The 17,527-nt window shown below is 35.4% G+C and overlaps 2 protein-coding genes across 2 annotated transcripts in view; both read left to right on the top strand.

Moving 5' to 3' along the window:
* The window catches only part of LOC144546257 (uncharacterized), an 83,990-nt gene that overhangs the window by 23,894 nt on the left and 42,569 nt on the right, over positions 1-17,527 (top strand). Inside the window, exons 2-3 of the mRNA XM_078294796.1 lie at positions 1,466-1,658; positions 8,931-9,464. Coding sequence (XP_078150922.1) covers positions 1,487-1,658; positions 8,931-9,464 — 706 coding nt within the window. The 5' untranslated portion in view covers positions 1,466-1,486. The remainder of the gene's footprint in view (positions 1-1,465; positions 1,659-8,930; positions 9,465-17,527) is intronic.
* The window catches only part of LOC144546096 (uncharacterized), a 62,016-nt gene that overhangs the window by 10,391 nt on the left and 34,098 nt on the right, over positions 1-17,527 (top strand). The window lies entirely within an intron of this gene.

The raw sequence follows: 17,527 nt of genomic DNA on the forward strand, positions 1-17,527 counted from the left end.
GATTTTTTTTTCTTAACTATTTCCGTTTTCTTTGTTGGATTCTTTTATTTTCTATATTTTCTCTATTTTCTTTTTTTTTAGGAGTGAACAAGTGACCTTAACATTACTTTGTACAAATTTTTTTTTTTTTCACAATTTATTTCCTATTTTCTAATACAAAAAGAAGATTTTTTAAGAAAAATCCGAGTTGACTCGGCTGTTTCCTACCGATTCACCCAATCCCGATTCCGAATCTGATTTTCAGAACCATGATATAAATCCCGAAGTGTCGAGTTTATAAACACGTCAATTGAGTTGTAAAAACTAGCTAGCTCAGACTGTTCTAGTGGGCCCAACACAAACACATTGGCCCCAATTCGCTATACTGGCTAGCCGGCCCATGGCCCGTCACCGGCCACCAAGACGAACACATCTAAAACTCTTCTCACATAATGAATATGGAAATGCCAGTACTACAGCTTCTCCAATAGTCCAATGGCATGGCTGGAATCTGGCCCAACCTGACATACTTTGCTTGGGCCCGAAGCACTAGGCCCAATGTATTGTCAGCTTAGGCACTGTCAAGTTGGTTTGGTAGTTGACAAGTGACATGAATCTTAAAATAGAGTTGTGTGGTACTAAAACTTGTTAGAGAATAGAGAGAAAATAGTGATTTTAAATTATTGTGAAAATAGTGTTAATTTGGTATTATTTGGATTAGTAAAAATATTATTTAAATTTTACATTTGGAATTGTGAATAGCTGTAATCGAGAATGAATAGTGTTAATGTGGTGTTAATGAAGAAGAAAGATAGGTAAATGGAGTATCAAATTAATTGTCACAATGTGGAGACAAACAAAGTGACATCAATTTCATCTCATAATTGTGTTTGCGGAAAGCCAAAAAAGAAGTATTTTTTTCTCTCCTCGCATACAGAAATAGTGGTAATTCCATCCAACACAAGAAACACCAGATTGACAAGAATAGCAGCTATTCCAAATAGCAAATTTCTTTACTTGGATTCCATAACTATTCCGAATATAAGCTATTTTCATAACAGGAGCTGTTATGAATAATAGCTATTTTTGATAGCGCGCTCTGGCTTTTGGTTTAAAATGTAATTTTCTACGAAATTGGGTAAATTGTTTTTTATTTTTATTTTTTAGAAGTTGGTAAAAAAAATTCGGTAATTAGACATCTTGCTTTCTGTAGTATAATTTAAGTAGTTTAAAAGTGGCAATCCAAAAAAATAAAGAAAGTTTTTTCTTATCCACGTGGACCGTTCATGTGATTTTTATTGAATAATTACGATTATAATGGGGTCACTGCACATGAAGGCCACATATATATTTGGTGCCATACAAAAGAAAGGTCCATGATATGTGACGACCCACACGCTTGGTTTTGTGGTAGAGAGTAGAGACTGATCCCGGCCCATATATACCACATCTAAACCTTTGGAACAAGCTCTACTTCATTTTGCAGTTTGCACAACACATTGCCTCAATGGCTTCTGATAGTGCCCACGGTAATGGACCAACTGCACCTCCATTAGAGGGTACACAAGGTGCAGTGGTGGAGGCCCCAGAAGAAAGGCGACCAATAGATCCCAAGCTGTACGATGCTGTAGTGAAAAGAAAAAATGTCAAGGTGTTGGATGAATTTCTACAATCTCAAGGTCAAATTCAACAACACAATTTTGATAAGATAAATTGTCTTTTTTTTTTTCTTTTTTCTCTTTTGATTTTATGCATAACCAACACATATCCGGCGATTTTTATTAATATCCCTAAAACAAATCAAAATTTTAAAAATGCCCCTGCTCCCAATTTTTTTTTAAAAATGCCCTGACCGCCTGGGCCCAGGGCGGCCCAAAATACCCTATGAGGCGCCACCCCCTGGGGCGCCCCATAAGGCAAGTGAGGCGCCATCCCTAAGGGCGCCCCATGGTTTTTTTGTTTTTTTGTTTTTTTTTATATAGATCTTATAATTTTGATTTGAAGAATTTTGTGAAGAAAAACGGATTAAAATTCATAATAAATCAAGGAATTTAAAATTGAAATACATTACTAAATAATACAGTACCGTCGAGTCCATAGAAAAAGGTATCATAAAATTCATACAGCAACAACCAGTTCAAATATCAATTATACAAACCGTTACAGTTAAAACATAAAATACTACAACAACATACAATTGGGGTCTAAGCCTTACGAGACGAGGAGCTTGCTCCCTTTTTTTTCTCAGCCCGACGGACGCACGCAGGACACTCCCACGTAGTGAGACGAGCGTCGTTCAGCAGATCTGCATGCGGGTCCATGCAATTGGGATGAACAGCTTTGCCACATTTATAACAGAAGAACATATCCACCATATCTTCGTTCAGCTCACATAAGCAGCACTGTCTCCATCCAGGTGGAGGGACCCTGTCCACCCAGCCTTCCATCAGCATTTTTCTAATTGATAGATCAAGAGTGCTCAGAAATGCTTCTTTATTTTTGGGTGAAAACAATCTTTCCAAATTCCTCATCGCGTAGGCTTCAGCCGTCCAAAAATTATTAATGAGTGCTCTTTTTGCTTCGCGTTCGGTTTCAGTTCTTCCTCTATTTTTTCCAACTTTGGGTGCCATTATAACTAGGGTTTCAAGTGACAGCAATTGATTAGGAAGGCTAATTATGTGCGTAATTAAATACTAACTGTACAGTAATCAAAGGCTAATTAGAAAATAATTAGAAAATATATAAAAAATAATTGAAATAAATATTTTAAAAATAATTAAAAGACATATTTAAAAAATAATTACCAAAAATATTTAAAGAATAATTTAAAAAATATTTAAATTACCTGTAGCTGTAGTCGCCCAGAAAATCGCCCGAAATCGCCCGAAATCGCCCGAAATCGCCTTGAGCGCTTTCTCCCTTCTTTCTGCCTTTGAGGTGGAAGGTAGACTGATGTTGGAGTGAGAAGAGAGAGAGAAAAAACGAATAAATAGACATCCCTAGTGGACCGCCCGTGGCCCAGGCGGTCAGGACCCTAGCAAACCGCCCCTGTCACAGGCGGTCTGCTGGGAGTGTGGGTCGCAAATAGTGAAGAAATTGTAATTACTTGAATATAATTTCTTAGTTTGAATGTAATTACTTGAAGTATACTTTTAAGCTTTTAATTATATTGTTGAACTTTAATTGTATTGTTGAACTTTAATTGTATTGTTTATTCTTGACCTGAAAAGTATGACAGAGGCCTCTGTATGACAGACTTACCAGACAACGTATATTAATACAGACTTACAATTAAATATGGGTGCTTCTTATCCATCCTTCAATAACAACGTATATTAATACAGACTTACCAGACAAGTATGACAGAGGCCTCTGTATAAGTGGGCGAGGACAGCTCCACCCCAGTTCCATCTCGATTCTTTCTCCAGGTCCCTCAGCGGGGAGAGGTACATCATCGGAACCGTGTCACCGCTGGAATCCTCGAACATGACAGCACCGCACAAATCCAGCACATATGCTCTAGTATACCTGCAATATAAAATAATCAATGTAAATAATTGAGACTGTTGAGCAACTACTAAGTTAATTTAAAGAGTGTAATAGTACCTCCTGACCGCCTCAATGTCATCAGTATCAACATCTATCTGATTCTGGAAGAAGTGAGACCGGAGTGCCTTTAGAGAAATGCAGTACCCGGAATAACGAAACTCCTCCTCCTCCCCCTTCTTCTTCTTATATTTCTTCTGCAGAGTCTTCGGATCACACCCTAACAACTCCGGTATCATCCTCTGCAGCTCTGGATGGTCTGAGATGCCACCTATGGGGTCGCCATCGATACGTAAACCCCATAAGGCGCTCACATCACCAAGGGTGACTGTCATCTCCCCGACCGGGAGATGAAATGTATGAGTCTCAGGTCGCCATCTCTCCGCTAGACCCTGCATCAGAGACACATCGATCCTACTCTGCGGCATGGTGGCAAGCTGATACAAGCCGAGGTTCAAGATGTATCGCTGCATTTCTTTATGGGGGACGTACGGAATCTCAGACCTGCGGTGCCTCACAGTAAGCATGACATCATCCTGTATTTATTATCAATTTGTCAGACTCAAATCGTGCATTTTTTTAGTAACTCAACAGAATGTCATTTTTTTAAGTATGAAAATCACATACCTCAAGAGATGCCAATGAGACGCGGTGCTTAACATGATGGGTCCATAGAAGAGGACTAAATGTGTCAGGATCATGCACACCATCTGGAAAATCAGCCTGAGACGACGGATCCGCTCCAGTCGGATCCTCAAAACCCCTACCAGTCGTATCATCATACGACGACGGGCCCTCTCCAGTCGGATCCACCGAGGACGTGCCAGCTCCACTCGGATCCACAGGATCTGCACCCTCTGCAGGCTCAGCTCGTACTCCCCACCGTCTAACTCTAGGCATACTACATTTGCCAAAAATTATTAATCAAAACATACAATTTATATAAATTTTTTTTAATAAGAATTGAATGTATATAATCCCAAAATAATTGCATGTATATGATTTAAAAAAAATAATTTTGTTGAAAATAAATAAACTTTACAAAAAAAAATGCATATACAACTCTGGGTTTACTTTTTGGGTGTATATGCAATTTTTTTACAAAATTAATTTTGCATGTATATGCATTTTTTTTGTAAAAAAAAAAAATTTACAAAAAACAAAATTAATTTTTAAACAAAAAAAATGCATATACATGCACATGCAATTTATTTACATGCAATTATTTTGGGTTTACTTTTTTTAGATTTATTGAAAATCACTGTTTTTGCATGGTCCACAATTTTGATATACATGCAATTCTTTGAAATTTTAAACCGCACAAAATTTTTGCAGACCTAAATTTTAAAAATAAAAAAATGAGATATACATGCAATTTACTTACAATAAAAAATATATATATGTCATTTTTAAAAAAAATTACTTTTACTTCAAATTATTTTGTATTGATATATACATATTTTTCATGAACTATCACAAAAATAATTTTCAAAAAATAAATATGCATATTTTTAAATCATAAACCCAAAAAATAAATTCTTAAACCGTTCAACCATTTGAACCATAAATTTCAACCCTAAATTGACAAACATAAACCCTAAATTTAACTATAAACCAAGCTTCTAAATAGCGTTTATAGCGGTGTAGCGGGGAGACAAAAAAAAAAGCTTTAGCGAATAGCGGAACTATAGCGAAAGCTATTATAAATAGCGTTTTTTTATTTCAAAAATTATATTTTATATTTCTACTAATAGTAAAAAGAGTGATGCTTCTATGGACATAAGGGCCTATTTGTAAAATGAATATATTTTTATTTTCAAAGTTCAAACAGCCAATCCGAACCGTTCATCTTGTTCTCCATATTAATATATCTTTGGAGACCAAATTTTACATTTTTCTGAATTTATTTACTATTTATTAAGATGGGTATAAAAAATATCAAATTCAGACCATTGAATTTTGTACCCATCTTAATAAATAGTAAAAAAAATCAGAAAAATGTAAAATTTGGTCTCCAAGCACATATTAATATGGAGAACAAGATGAACGGTTCGGATCGACTGTTTGAACTTTAAAAATAAAAATATGTTCATTTTACAAATAGGTCCTTATGTCCATAGAAGGCTTTGCCTAGTAAAAATGTCTCATCAAGAAAACAAATATCAAATTAATTAAGAAGTTCTAATATTATTCATATTAAACCAATACAAAGTTCAAATTGTCATTCAAAATATCCCTAATTCAAAAACTATCGATATATTTTATATTCAAAATATACCACTACCGTATATTAATACATGATACAAAATTTAATTGATATAGCGGTATAGCCCGCACATGTTCCATTGTATTGATATAGCTTAATAAAGTAAAAAAAAAAACCAATCTAGATATTAATGCCCATTAAAATTGCAAAATCATGTTTTCAGAAAAAAAAAAAATTGCAAAATCATAACCCATGTAGCATAGCGGACCGCTATTGCCGCTATTACCGCTACGCGCTATAGCGGACCGCTATTACCGCTATAGCGGTCGTAGCTTGATTAGCGCAGTTTTAGCCCGTAGCTTAGCTTTCTGGGTCCAAAACCGCTATAGCGGCGCTATAGCTTCGCTATAGCTAGCTATTTAGAAGCTTGCTATAAACCCTAAATTTTACCCTAAATTTTACCATAAATTCACAATTGACAACTATAAACCCTAAATTGAACCATATGACATTCAAGCAATTTTACCATAAATCATAATCCTCAATTCGAGTAATTGAACCAATTCAAGCAATTGAAGCATCTAATTTAAGCAATCAACCAATTCAACCATCTAATTCAAGAATCCAATCGAACTAATTCGACCAATTCAATCAATTCAACTAATTACTCACATTTAACCCTAAACATCGAATCAAACCAAACCGAATCACATTACATCATTTAATCACATTTAACCGAAACCCTAAACCCTAATCGAATCAAAAAGAAGAAAACTCACTTGTTCGATCGAGAGAGAAGCGAATCGAGGCGCGAGGCAGTGACGAGCGTGGTGCGAGGCAGAGAGGGGTCGACTCGGCAGGGCTTCTTTCTTCTTCTTTTTTCTCTTTTTTTTCTGTTTTTTTCAGCAGAGAGGAGGGGGAGAAGAGGCAGAGAGGAGGGGGAGGGGCTCACGGGTTTAGGGTTTATTAGATGGGCAGTGGGGCGCCAGATGGGGGGGCGCCTCACTTGTGGTATGGGGCGCCAGATGGGGGGGCGCCTCACGGGCTTTTTTGGGCCGCCCGAAGCCAGGCGGTCAGGGCAGATTTGATAAAAATTTGGAGACAGGGGCATTTTTAAAATTTTGATTTGTTTTAGGGATATTAATAAAAATCGCCGACACATATCGGTGTTGCAATTACGTGAACCGTTGGATATTAAACTTTCTTCTATTATAAATGAGAGTACAACAATTTCATTAATATTTGTTCTAGATCTCATTCTCAACTACAACCACAGCTCTTGTAAGATACTTCTGGAATAAGTATACATCTCGTAATACAAGCAAGCATATGCTAGAATATTCATATTATAGTATATTCAAGATATATCTAAAATATTCATAGAATTGAAATAAGATGAATCAGATCGGAAACTCAGATTTTTTTTTTAAAAGAAAGCTTATTTTGATGAAATTAATTTATTCATATCATAAAAAAAAAAAAAATCCATACCACCTTTTATGGAAAAATTCAAAAAATGCCACGACTACTTAATTATTTAGCAGTCTGCATGAGATCATCGACGAAATAATTAATCCGGCGTCCTCTCATCATGCCACTAGGGTTGTGCCATTCCGGTCTATCTCATTTAAAAAATAGGAAAAATTTGTAAGCAATTAATTTTTCAAAAATATTGCTTTCGTTCTCTTCTATTATTTAAAAAAATGTTGTTGTATATATATTTTTTGAAGTTTGTCGCATTAATTTGAATATTAAACCTCGTCCTTATGGTCTTTGCATGAAAGCACATGCTTACGACAAGTGTGGAATTTTTTATTCATAGAATTAAAAGAAAAAATAAATTTGAAAAACAACACCAATCTCACAAAATCTCAGTTCATGGGACTGACGCTATAATAAATAACAACATCCGGTGCCTTAGAGAAAAAAAGAATGTGATAATATTAGTATCTTCACATCTTTTCTTGACCCATCAACCTACGTCATCAACATAAAAGAAACAAAAATAACAAAACAGAGTCAACTACAAAGCTCAATAACCGGTTATTTAACGACACGTTTCTCTATGAAGACTTAATTTAACAACCATCTAAAGATGTCGGATTAATCCACACAAGAACACATCAAATTATGCATTCATATTTAACCCGTAATAGCACCTGGTTATGGGTAAGGTTTTTTTTTTTATTAGTTATCTTATTAGGTATGAGTATGGGTAATGATTTTTTTTGTTAGCTAAACGGGTAAGGATATGGGTAAAGGCTATTTCATACCCATTACTCTTATAGACAAATTATATAAAATAAAATTATATGATAATGTTTGAGCAATAATTTGTGATGGTGAAATTTATTTGTGTAATATTTCATATGATATTTTTTGAGCAATAATTAGTGCCGTACTTTTGTTATTTAATGTATGTTTCTTGTTATAAGAAACATGTTAAACATTTTACATTAATTTGTGTATCTTATTATTTAGTTAAATAATTGAATTTGTCCGAAGAGATATTCGTGTTTTTGAATTCTATTGATTTATTAAAAAAATTTAGTTGGAATTGATTCAAGATTTATTTATTTATTAGTAATCTGATTCTATATGTGTGAAATAAATAAGTTTTGATTTTCTATTTGTAAAATATAATAAAACAAATTATAATATTATTAATTTTTGTTATTCACCCACTACCTTTTTGTTACCCGATAATTTTAACGGGTATGGATAGAGCAAAGTAAGGTTAATTCTTAATAAATAATGGTGGGGTATGGATAAAATCAATTCTTTAATGGGTATGAATATGAAAATGGTTCCACTTTATCCGTATTGTACCCATTGACACCGCTCTAAAAACAGTGTGTAAGGGATCCGCAACTCAACTCTTGCTTCATGAACTATCCAACTACTAACTGCAACCATACCATAGACTGGTACAGGAGAAACAAAAACTAACAGTTACTAGCCTCGGCCCCACACTTTTTGCATCATTGAGCCTACCTGTTTATATTGACTCAATCCCTGGCTTCTTGTTAGCAAATTTAGCAAGTAATTCTAAGTTTCAAACTGTGTTTGAGTCAAAATAATGCTCGAGAGTCTTTTGCTTTGACCAACATAGAAACTTCTTGGGGTTACTGAAAAATCAAAATTTATTTACTTAATAAATTAGATGTATATATCTTAATACACAATTTGATTGTGCTAGATTTGCAACCACTGGATGGAGTGACAATTGGAGATAACACAGTATTACATATTGCTGCTAGTTCAAACTGGGACCTCACATGGCAGCGCAAAGCAGAAACTGTGGACTTTGCAAGAATAGTCTTCGAGAGAAAGAAATCCTTGCTGACGGCATGCAATAGGTTAAAAGAGACAGCTCTCCACTGTGCTGCAAAGGCCGGGAACTATAGAATGGTTTCCTGCTTGATATCTTTTGCTGAAGAAGAGGGTAATGCTGTAAAGCAGACCCTTCTAAGAGCAAGAAATATACACGGTGAGACCGCACTGCACGAGGCGGTGCGAGTTGGTCAGGGGAATATAGTGAACAATCTTATACGTTCTGAACCTAGCATAACTGGTATTGTTGACGCAGATGGGGTATCTCCTCTGTACCTGGCAGCTATGATGAATGCGCTTAACATAGTCGAAATCTTCACAAAAGAAGAGCCATCCAGGGTGTCCTGTGCGGGACCAAAAGGACAAACTGCACTCCACGTTGCTGTACTAGAATATCCCAGTATGTATTGTTTTCTGTTATTATTTTATTATGTTTTTAAGATCAAAGTCTTAAAAGTTTTTAATTGTTTAATATTTTAAATGCATTAAAAATATTCAAAATTTAGTTTTAAACAATGCTGATCATGTAGCCAGACGAATAATTAATCAATCTAAATTTGAACGACCCTGGTTTATGATAAATCTGTTATATTTTTTTTTTGAGAAAGATAAATCAGTTATATTTAATTGTTTAGAACAAGAATGGTCTACGTACATAGCCTTGCTAAAATAATAACAGATATTTCATCTTGTTTTCTTCCTAGATGGAATGATGAATGCCTTTGTTTTTCATTCTTCTCTTCCTGATCCAAATCAGAGGATCCTGCTCTTTTTTTTTTCAGGATCATTTGATCTAGAGGAAATGTATCAGATTTCTTTACTGACATCATCAGTAACCCATGTAGATGACACGACAGCTTAATTTGACATTTTTTTTTTGTTTTTTTTTTTTTAAATCAGACAGTTCTGATCAGAAAAAGGAAAATTGTAAATAAGAAGTAATAGGAGACTGACTACTAAATTGATACCCATCTCTGCCACAGTCCACACTGTGTCGTCCTTTCTTCTAGAAATTGTCAAAAACTGAACATTTCTATAAACTAAAGGGTTTTGCCTCTTTTATTATTATCCTTGCACAAAAATCGGTGCAGTTTTGTCCCATTACGCCAATGCTGGAAACAGTGGAAAGTAGAGGATGAAGCAACTGACTGGATTGATTATTGCAGAAAAAATTCTCAGATGAATTCTCTCATAAAAATCATGTCCTGCCAATTCCAACCCAAACTAACAGATCTGACCTAACAATTAGTCGATCATTTATTCAAGCCTAAATCATGTAACATTTGATTCGAACTATATCTGATTTATTCTGGATTCATTTATAGATTCTAACACCTTTTCTTGTTTGTTATGTAAAAACCTTAACAACAGGAATTGCGTGCCCACTTTTGGAATGGAACAAATCACTTGCAACTAAGGTAGACGACTCGAAAAGCACTCCCCTTCACTATGCAGCATCAGTTGGAAATCTTGAGACTGTAAAGCTCTTACTGGAAGATGGTGAAATAAAAAAAGCAGCTTACATGCCAGACAAGAATGGGTTATTTCCCATACACACAGCCGCAATGTGTGGTGAAGCATTAATAATTAAGGAGCTCATAAAGCAATTTCCTGACTCGGATGAATTACTTGATACCCAAGGAAGAAACTTTCTTCACCTTGCTATTCTAAACGGAGAAGGAAACATAATTCGTTGTATACGTGATAAATACATCGCTTTGAAATTGCTCATTATAAACATATATTTTTATGTGTGTTATAACCACACGTTTTTGAGAATGCTCAATGCCAGGGATTATGAAGGAAATACACCACTTCATTTAGCTGTTGAAACAGGACAATACCGCATTGTGAGGTTTCTGATATCAATGAGGATGGTGTACTCGAGCATCATGAACAGGAATGGTCTAACACCAGTTGATCTTGCTTTAAAGCAGAAGGATCGAGGATTAGGATTGATTGTGGTAAGGACCGTAAACTCATTTCAATTATTCTTTTTCATTAAATTCGTTTTCATTTTTATTTAAATTCGTTTTCACTAAACTCATTTTTATGGAAGAGGGGGGTGTCTGATGGGCATCGGACCAAATCCGGTTCGATGGGGGGTTTAAACCGTCAGATTTGCTTTAGGATTCGCACCCGCAATTTTGTGTCTGCTTTAAAATCCGTACACACGAATCCTAAAGCAAATCTGACGGTTTAAACCCCCCATCGAACCGGATTTGGTCCGATGCCCATCGGAAACCCCCCTCTCCCCATTTTTATTCCTCTATTTCATTACATCCATTTTCCTTATCCTAATGATAGTTTTCTTGTGATTTCCCTTCTCCAAGTTACTCTTGTCTATTGAGCTTCTCTGTCATGATTTCTCATCCTTTTTCTAAAACATTTCTCTTTTCTCTGAATAACAAGCTAAATTTTGTTTTTGAAAAGGCAGCTGGAAGCTTCTACCAACATTAATTAAAAAAAAAAGAAAAAAAAAAGAAAAGGTAGCCGGAAAAAGATAATTTAAAACCCTAGCATCTTTCAGCTGCTCTAGCATGTTACAAATACATAGCATAGACACTCAGCAGCTAAATATAATTACATTATTCTTAATATCAAAACCTTAGAATGACAAATTGATACACTTATGACCAATAATTCAAATATCTATTTCCACAACAGGCAATTTTTTTTATCAGGTAGTCTTTCAACTATTCCAAATGAAAACCAAATTTGTCATGAACTTTCATTTGGATCTAACTTTTTTATTAATTGTTTGATAAAGAAGGCGGTTAGTCTTTACAGTTGTTTGAACTTTTGTGGATGGTACCCCTCTGAATTGCCATAATAACCCATGCACCAAACTCAGCACCTGTATTCTTGTAACTTTTTCTCAACTTAATTATTATTTGATTAATATTTTTGAGCCTATCATATTATTGACTTGCGAATTAAATTGTAAATTCATTTCAAATTGTTGGTCTCTGTTTTGATGATCTCTGTTTCGTTTATCATTTTGTTTGATATACAATAACATAAATATTATCCGTGCCTCATTATCGTTTGACTCCTTGTGACCAAAGCAGCACTGTTGAATCTGTTGCTCCCATTCTCCTCTGACATTATCAGATCAGCTGCCTCATTTTTTTGTACTCCTCTGACGTTTATCTCCCCTACTAATCTCTCTCCTATATATATATATTCCCTGTAGTGGCCTCAGAACTAAGAGAATAGAAGGAAATTTTATTATTTAATGAATGAGGATTCTACCCGCAGAAATTTTATTTGATATTGGCCTATAATTTCTCTTTATTCAGGACACAAAGAACAATATACTTCGTTGCATGATGTGGACTGGTGCACTTCCTAGTCCTCGTCGGGCTGATCATGTCATTGATGATTTGGTTATCCCCAAGAAAGACATAAAGGGACTGATAGCAAAAGTCGAGAGTGTTACCCGTAACTTGGCAATTATCTCAGTACTAATTGCAACGGTGACTTTTACTGCTAGTTTCAACATGCCAGGTGGATATATTACTGATGACCACATGAACAGAGGCACACCTATTCTTTCCGGGAAATATGCCTTCAAGGCTTTCGTCGTTGCAGATTTATTGGCGTTTTTATTATCTATGTTAGGCACAACATGCCTTAGTTATGCTGGGTCTGGTAATGTAGATATTGAGGTTCGTAAATTATTACTTGGAGCTTCATTAGTTATTGTGCGAACTGCTGGCAGAGCCACTATCTGTGCTTTCGCTCTAGCAATATATACAATTCTATATCAAGTAAATTTGCCAATAAGCATACTGGTTTGTGTTGCTTCATTTGGTATACTTCTGTTTAATAAACCAGCTTACTGGGCAGATACGATGTCACTTGCACAACCGATAGTGAAGCGGACTGGGTGGAGAGGATTGTTTAAGTCCCACCTTGGTCCTTGGACTTCGATGCGCAATACTCTACCAGCTTGGATCAGGGACAAGTTCTCTGGCCTCATCTTCCGCGAATTGTTATCGTATATTTTTCTGTACGGTCTTATCTTTTTGTTGGCACTAATTTAATAAAGAACTTGACAATCTAGTTTGGTTTGGTTAGGTTCGTTTTAATTTATTGTAATTCATGATTTTTAAAACCTTGTTATTTTAAATGTGTTGTACTGTACACTCTATATGTGAATAGATTATATGTGAAGATTCATGATGGAAAGATGTGTACATCACATTTTCAAATTTTTAATCTATATGTGAATAGATTATATTCCAAGAGTTTATTTTTTTATAAAATCATTTGTGAAATTAGGAGGTGATTTGAAAATTTTCATTTGTATCTAGTACTTGTCATCCAAGGTGATTTTGAAACTTTTTTTATCTCCATCTCATATTCGAAAAAAAAAAAAAAATTCAAGTTACTTTTAGTCGCAATAATTTTCTTCAGATCAAATAGGTATAATTTTGAGAAAGGATACCACTGAAGCATTAATTGCACTGAATAATGCCCATCAACATGTGAGTCTGGTTTTGTTTTCCTCTTTTACACTCCAATTTGGAAAGTAAATAAAATGCCAACAATAGTAATAACAATATTGGATCCATTAATGTAATTGGGCCAATTCAGGACTGGGCTAAGAAAAAATTGGATTAAATTTAACACTTGTAATCAGGTGATGAAAAGGGTACCTTACATATCTAACTTTATTTAAAGTATAAGCCTGTTTCAGATTAAGGTTCACAAAAATGACCTCAACATTAAAGAAAAGAAGCCTCTGTGTGTGTGTGGTACTGGTAATGAATGCCCAGTTATTACAGCTAAGTTGTTGCACATGACATGATGCTGCAATTACTGGATCATAATTTTGTGGAAATAAATCTGTTGTTATTCCAATAGAATAACAGGTTCCTGTTATTCCAATCCCAACCATTCAACTTCGTTGAGATTCGTGCATGAAAAAATTTCCTTATTGAGATCCGCACATGGAAAACTTTGAATGGTTGCGATCTTAATAGCAGGAACCTGTTATTCCATTTGAATAACATGCAGTAGATTTATTTTCTAATTTTGTCAGGCTCCATGATTGTTGATCAAAATCTAACAGGATTAGATGGGAAGATATAGTTCAAAGCACTACAAATTATCTTTCTAAACATTACAAATTGTATTTCTAAACACTACAAATTATCTCTTCATCTTTAACCCCTCTATAAACTCAATTCAATCACATTCATCTTTGCCCCCTATAAAACTATCCCTTCCTTTTCTTTCAAACAAAAAAAAAATTATGAAAACTATCTCTTCATACTGTATCAAATTGAATTTCTTTTCTCGTTGTTTGCACTTGGGTGCTCTGGTTGAGGTTAGCTTCTCTGCATTGTGGGTCCCATAACACATTCAACATTTCCCGGAACAAAATTAGCAGCTTTTCACATTATAATCTGTCATATAATAATTTCACCTCATACGTTGATATTTGCAATAATCATTTTCACCTTTATTTTCATTTTTTGAAGCAACACAGAGAAACAACCTCTTATAAGCCAGTGCCATTTTACTTGTCATGAAAAGCCGAACTGCTCTGTTCCTAGAAAACTCTGCTTTCTTCTTAGTCATCACCTTGCTATCCTCCCAAATTTGGTACAGGCACCTCTTCAGTGAATCGACCGTCGGTAAAAATGTGTACCCTTCCTCGGGACCCATGATCAGTGAACCAGTTATACTGGCAAATCTCGTGACAGCCACTGTGACACCAGACATCATTGCCTCAATAGTCGTGTGATCTATACCCTGAGCCCGAAGTGTCAGGTTTATTAACATGTCAATCATCACTATCTGATGTGGAACTAAAATTGACATCTAAATTAAGAAAACAAGCAATTCTTAAAAAAAGGGCTGAATTGAAAGAGGCTTTATGAAAATAGATGTCAATTAATATCTTGAATTTCAGAACCTTTGAGAAACTTTATGCACTAAATTAATAGGAAGTAGCTTTTACCTCTTGAAAGAATAAACCATCCGATACCATGAAAATCAAGAGTGAGTGCAAATGATTCAAATGTTTGAAGAGCTTGAAATAGTGAAATAAAAAAGATAGATATATCAAAAAGTGAGTATATATAGCTCAATTATTTTAACATAGATGAAGCAACTCATGTGGCCTTCTAAATTGGGGATAATTGTGTAAAACAATTTGATCGGTTGTCACTTCTTGTTAGCAAATGCTCATGCTCATATAAATTTTATTTAGAGGTCGATCGTAAATTAATTAATTATTGGAAATGTTCCAACACTTGTCATCTTGCAACTTGAAAAAAGAAATTAAATGTGCTCCCATGTAGATGCCTCCGTTAATGACTGAATCCCGGTGCATGTTCGTGCAAAGGAATTAATGTTACAAATTCCATTATAATGAACTGTTGAGCTGTCTCAATGAAATTTGTGCCAGATCAGTTCCAGTCTTTTATCTCATATGGTCAAAAAATTCTAAAACTAGAATGTGTCAAGAAAGTGAAAACAATGTCAATATGAAGGTCGATACAAAATAAGTAATTTGACGTTTTTGAGGGGTATATGTGAAATACCCCCATATTGAACTAGTGCATGCACCCTACTTGGCTTGCCACCATCTTGTCTCCATTTCACATGTGCATTGGTAAATGGGTTCAAATTGAAAGCAAAAAAAATGGTTTTGTCCTTAGTTAAACCAAGCTCAAGGATATGTTTTTTGTCCTGATCATTAATTCTAACACTATTTTTTTATGCTTGGATTTTTTATTTTTATGTTAATTATAGTTAAAAAAAACCCGGTGATATATATATGACTACTAAGACTTAATTAAATAATGGTAGTGCAATGCAGAACTATTCAATATTATCAGGTGTTAATAAGCAACAAAATAGTTATATGAAGACATCAAACATTATAAATGCAACAAAAATCATGGCATCGACCTCTGGATGCGCTTAAATAAATATATTCTGCCGTTATTGGGTTGGACATAAATTTCTAAAAATTGTAATTAAATTTGAGTAAAGATGTTGTCCCCCTTGAATCTGTCCCCCTAACAACCTTCATTTTTTGTTCCCTCACGTGGTCAAAACACATCCTTTTCAATCTTCTCTTAGAAAGAAAAAAAAATTCAATATAACTCACCCTGTTCTTCTCCTCTACTGCTCGCCACCATCTATCCACGCCGACAGTTGTGATGGCGGTCAAGATCCGGCGAGGCGAGCGTGGTGCACCGTCGAGATCCGGCGAGGCGAGCGTGGTGCACCGTCGAGATCCGGCGAGGAGAGCGTGGTGCACCGTCGAGATCCGGCGAGGAGAGCGTGGTGCACCGTCGAGATCCGGCGAGGAGAGCGTGGTGCACCGTCGAGATCCGACGAGGAGAGCGTGGTGCACCGTCGAGATCCGGCGAGGAGAGCGTGGTGCACCGTCGAGATCCGGCGAGGAGAGCGTGGTGCACTGTCGAGATCCGGCGAGGAGAGCGTGGTGCACCGTCGAGATCCGACGAGGAGAGCGTGGTGCACCGTCGAGATCCGACGAGGAGAGTATGGTGCACCGTCAAGATTTGACGGGGAGAGCGTGGTGCACCATTAGAGGGGGTCCGTGCTAGCCCAGCGAAGGTTATCACAGTGCAACATATGAATACTTTATTAGTTAGATATGAATACTTCAGTTGTTAAATATGCATACTTCATGTTACATATGAATACTTCTTGGAAGAGGTGGGATGAGAGAGATGAATCTGACTTTGAATTTTGAATTGTATAAATTATTTCGAACATGTATGAATACTTCGTAATCGTCAGTATGAATAATTCTTTAGTTAGATATGAATACTTCATTGTTTTAGATATGCATACTAGTCTGTTGAGAATATTTCTTGGTCCCAATCTGGGCAGGTGTGAATATTATTAGTGTCAGATGTGAATATTGTTAGTGTCATGTGTGAATACTTCATTAGTTAGATATGAATAGTTATATATATGAATATTTCATTTGTTAGATATTGAGTACTTCATTAGTTACATATGAATACTTCATTTGTTAGATATGCATACTTCATGTTAAATATGAATACTTCTTAGAAGAGGTGGGTGAGAGAGATGAATTTGACAATGAATTTTGAATTGTATAAATTATTTCGAACATGTATGAATACTTCGTAATTGTCAGTATGAATACTTCTTGAAAGAAGTGGGGTGAGAGAGATGAATCTGACTTTGAATTTTGAATTGTATAAATTATTTCAAACATGTATGAATATTTCGTAATCGTCAATATGAATACTTCATTTGTTTAGATATGAATACTTCTTTATTTAGATATGAAAAATATATAGATTTGTTGTAGTGGTCCCCAATCTTGGAAAATGTCGCTTTCAGACGATTGCGGTCCCCAATCCAGGCTGTCACAAGACGTCAGCGGTCCCCCTGGTCGTTACTGGTCCCCTCCAGCTTGTGTTTACATATTACAAATGG

Source organism: Carex rostrata, chromosome 29 (assembly GCF_964058835.1).
Source record: "Carex rostrata chromosome 29, lpCarRost1.2, whole genome shotgun sequence".
NCBI classification, from domain to species: domain Eukaryota; kingdom Viridiplantae; phylum Streptophyta; class Magnoliopsida; order Poales; family Cyperaceae; genus Carex; species Carex rostrata.